At 35.9% G+C, this 4,765-nt stretch overlaps 1 protein-coding gene across 6 annotated transcripts in view; it reads left to right on the top strand.

Annotated features, from left to right (window-relative positions):
* ppp1r9a (protein phosphatase 1, regulatory subunit 9A) overlaps positions 1 to 4,765 on the top strand; it is an 80,699-nt gene that overhangs the window by 48,683 nt on the left and 27,251 nt on the right. For all 6 annotated transcript variants that reach the window (XM_024299024.2, XM_024299048.2, XM_024299032.2 and 3 more), the window contains exon 6: positions 2,248 to 2,383. In XM_024299024.2, the coding sequence (XP_024154792.1) occupies positions 2,248 to 2,383 (136 nt within the window). The remainder of the gene's footprint in view (positions 1 to 2,247; positions 2,384 to 4,765) is intronic.

Raw genomic sequence — 4,765 nt, 5'->3', positions numbered from 1 at the left:
ATAATTTGCACTGCGGAAATAAATAGGGACAAGCAAGAAAGTTTATTCTGACAAATATAATGGCTGAGTCATAGCTGTTTATTTCTCCGTAAAAGTCGAGGGAATTTTGGCTTCTTGGAACCAGCAGGGGGAGGGGTCACTCAGTTCAATTCTCATATACAGTCAATGGTTTCAGCATAATAAATTGTAAATGGTATAATTTAAAGTAAATTTGTTAAAATTTTTGCTTCTTCTAGATTTATGAATATGACAACAGTGATGATGATAATATGATGATAATATTTATTTTGGACATACACTTTAAAGGGTAACCAAACAACCTCTATAAATGGAGCTTTGGATTTCCAAGTTGGACAGTCGTTTGTCAGATTATTCCAATGCCAATTGAACGCAACCCAATCAACCAATTGGTTAAATTGCACTAAAATAAGAACAAAAACAGTTTTTAAATACAAAATCAAAAATTTAGAGTTTTAAAGTAAAATTGAGGCACATTTTTGTCCAGATCCCATGTAATTTTTTTCTTATACAACGTAAATTATCAAAACACGCCACAAATCTACTCCTGGTCAGATCCTTCTGTCAAATTTTACAACCCTTTGTGGCCCACGAGTAAGAAAGTTTACCCATTCCTGGTGTAAAAACACCTATGTGCTGCCCCCTACATGTTAAACAAGGTATTACAGTTGAATTTTGGGATTGGTCACACATCATTTCAGAAGCTTTACGTCTTCATTCTCTGCAGCAACAGTATAAAAGCCCTGTCCATCTTTGATTCAGTAACGGTCATTATCGTGTTAGCTTTAGCATGACTCGTTGGTGCATTGTACACATGCAGTTCTGACTAAATCAAAGCCCAATGAAATCTTACATGGAAACTTCTCACTTTCTGTCCTGTTCTGTTCATGAGTGTGACATCTTCTGTAACTCCAGTAATTAATGATCAGTAGCTGGAAGGCCCAGCTTGTGGTTTCCTCTGTCCTCTCCTCTGCCAGGCTGATGGCAGCCTGCCTGGCCTTTTCTCATTATGATGCATGTGCAGTCTCCCAGCCCTGCTGTGATACGTCAGCAAATATCACTTTCATTACTGTGTGGCTGTAGACCTCTGTGACTCAGTGTGTTTTGTGGCTGATTCTGTGCACAAATGTATTTTAATATCAGATACTCAGATTATCAGAGCAGCCTCAAGATAATTTGGAAGGCAAACTTAGGAGCCGGTAAAACATGCCATCAATCATTTGTACCTTTTCTTATGAATCGCTTAAAAGGTCTTTCACTTTTTACTTTGCGTTTGATGTTGTAGACTTTTAACCCTTTAGCTACCAATTAAGATAAAATCAATTAATTTTTTTTCTGCTACTAATTGCATAGATCTGTAACCTTCAATACTTGAAGAGGCCAATTATTACAGACCACAACCCTGTAATAGCCACAAAATTTGACATCACCTTTTACTACTATGATTAATAGGTTAAACAGTTGTTTCTTTTTTTTTTGGCCTAAATGAAACATGATCACAAAGATAAAATTGCCTTTTTCCACAAAATACAAATTTTTGCTAATACGATACTATTTTTTCCCACAAAACACTAATTTTTTTTACAAAGTACTACACTTTGCCCACAAAACACTCATGTGTGGATAAAAAAATACAACTTTGTGCATAGAAAATACCAATTTGTTCCCACAAAAATCTAATTTTTTCCCACAGAATATTTATTTGTGGACAGAAAATACGAATTTGTGCCAAAAAATTGCCAACTTGTGCCCACAAAATAGTAATTCAAGTAAGTTATTCACACAAAACATTTAATTTGTCTCCACAATATAATCATTTGTGCCCTGAAAATGTTTTTAGTGCCCACAAAATATGACAATGACCTTTCACAGAGGTTTATATGACGTCCTTTCAAAATAAAAGACACCTGGTGTCTCAATAGTCTCAGTGCAGCAAATGTAGTGGAAGTGATCAATCGCCAATTAGTCGACTATTAAAATCATCACTTGTGGTAGCCCTACTCACAATCAATGTTTTTAAAATTAAGTTTTCTAAAAGTGTTCTTTGGTTGAGCAGGCAGTTAAAGGGTTAAAATAATCCATTAGCAGCTTCTCGTGATGCATTTTGTCAGATGACATTTTCCCTGTTAAGTAGGAATCCTTAAAAGGCTGCGTGTTACACAATCTTAGGATGGTCTGGGGGGTGTGCGTGCCGCTAGAAGTGCTGGTCAACACAGCGTGTCGTTGCAGGTTCGTGATTGGCCGAGAGCGCCCAGGTCAGCAGAGTGAGGTGGCCACGCTCATCCAGCAGACCCTGGAGCAGGAGAGGAGACAGAGGGAGCTGCTGGAGCAACAGTACGCGCAATACGATGCCGACGACGACGAGGTAATAAGCACCAAACTCCGCCCAGAAAAAAAATTCACATTTCGTCAAATAAAATAAAAAAAAAAATAAAAAAATAACAGTTTTTGCTGATTAATGTAAATCAGCACTTCTTTTATGACAGTAGACTGGAAGTTAACTCCATAAAACTGAGTGACAAGCGGGCTAATACAAACGCTATCTCTCACAGCCACACTAAGAGGATGCCGTAAAAGCTGATCACTCAGCATTTCCTGCTCTGACTGTGCTGCTTACTTACAGCGGGTTTAATCCAACAAGCACCGCTTCAATGCCCTGCAACACATGCTATCTATGGCTACACTGTGCCGAGACACATCTATGTAGTCATTTGCATGGACTGGAAAACTTCATTTAGCTGGATTTAGCCTCATTCAGGCTTCTATTTGCATTGTTTTTGTTTACACTCTCAGGAAAATGTTATTTTCTGAAGGCAAGAGTTTTCTTGAAGGAATTATCCATCCCTAAGTTTTAGTAAATCCCTAAAAAAGTTCTTACTTTTCATCATAAATAAATCATTATTCATTTTTTTATTATTTTTCTGTAAAATTTGGGATCCCTGGTGTTAAATTTCAATCAAAATAGTCTATTATATTTATAGTGCAAATATATGTGTCATTACTAACTCAATAAATCAAGTATCAACTTCCTTTAAAAATAGACTTCAGATCTGTGGAGCACTTCAAATCCCTGAGAGGATAAACTCTTACAAAAGCATAAAAAGGTACGCAGGACAGTAAAAAGAGTTCATTAATATTAATATCTTCATAAATATTACATAGAGTCTTCGTTGTGGCTCATTGTCACTTCTCACGGCTTGATGCGACAGGAAATCCCGAGAGGGAAGAGGAGTTTCTCACCTAACAAAAGGCATTGGCCGGCCTCATCTGGCTGCTTGACTGTGAATTGGAGGAAATCTGCAACAGATTCACGCCCATCATTCTGCAGTCCAACTCAAGCACACATGAGGCGCATATAAAAGGCCCCAAATCCCATGTTAGAGCCTACATTTATGTGACACAAACCAAGTCATCAAGTTTTTGTTGTTACATTTTTTCTTGTTTTCATTCATGAGCGTGTTTCATGAAGGGCATTATTATGGCTGGGTATCGCCAACAATATCCTGAATCTATTCTATTTGATTCACCAGAGCCTGGATCGATACTATTACAATTTTTTGCAATTATTTTTTTTTTTTTATCCTCTCAATTCAATTCAATTTTGAGTTTACACAGTTTAAACATTTAGACACATTTGTTTAGATATACATTAATAATCTATATATGTGTTTTGAATATATTCATAATAATCTGATACAGTTCACATACTGTAAAATCTGTTAGTGAAATTATTATGAGATTGTTAATATCATACAGTGTTACATGGATTCTCAAAGAGAAACTCCAACAATTGTTTTGCTTCTCCTGGAGGGCGTTTCAGTTTGGCCACTAGGTGGCGATCACGCTATAGCATTACACCTTATTCCAGGTGAAGAAAATATGAGCAAAAAAACTGTGTTTTAGACCATAAATGGTTACTCTTAAAAAATATTTCCTTTGGTAAATTCATGCCTGTGAGTATATAAAGATGTTCATTTAGTCAGCAATGTACCGAGCGTTAGCATTAGCCGTCCTATGGGAAATCCCACTATTTTTTACTACTTTAACATTACGCGTTTGATCGATCTCTACTTGTATGGATCGATAATTGATCTATTATGCTCAATTTCATCGACCCAGTCCTATTCATTATGAGCCATAAAGATTTAAAACCCAAATAAAACAACTTGAAAATTTAAGCTGAAATATTGGTGTTTTGCTAAAACAACAACAACAACAAAAAACAGTCTAAAACTTTCTGGAATTCTACTATAAACTTAATTGTTTTCACCTTCAAATTTTCTGTTTTTAAGCTTAAAAACTCAAAATTTCAGTTTTTTTTCACTTTTATCCCTTTTTTTTTTTAGTTTTGAATCGGAAAATTTCAGGTTTAAAACTTTTAGCTCCATTCTGGTGTGTGGGGGTGGTAACCTCAGTCCTGGTGCATTCACTGACTCTTGTAACTTGGATAATTATAGTCAGAAAATGTCTGTACCATCATAGTCTTGTGTTGTTTTATGGCTTACAAACCACTCATCCTAAACACTGTTCTAGCGCGTTCAAAGCGCCGTTCTGTTGTGTCACATACGGGTGTAGAAAACGCTGTTATGCTTGAATAAACTAGATTCGAAACCTTAAAAAAAGAATATGAGATTGGAAAAGGAAATTTTGAGTTTTGAAGCTTAAAACTAGAAAATTCTAAGCTGAAAATAATTACGTTTATATTAGAGTTGCAGAGACTTTCAGAAACTTTTTTTTTTTTTTTGCC

This window comes from Oryzias melastigma, linkage group LG11 (assembly GCF_002922805.2).
Source record: "Oryzias melastigma strain HK-1 linkage group LG11, ASM292280v2, whole genome shotgun sequence".
Lineage (NCBI taxonomy): Eukaryota > Metazoa > Chordata > Actinopteri > Beloniformes > Adrianichthyidae > Oryzias > Oryzias melastigma.
The sequence above is the reverse complement of the archived record's forward strand: the minus strand, read 5'-3'. Positions and strand labels throughout refer to the sequence as shown.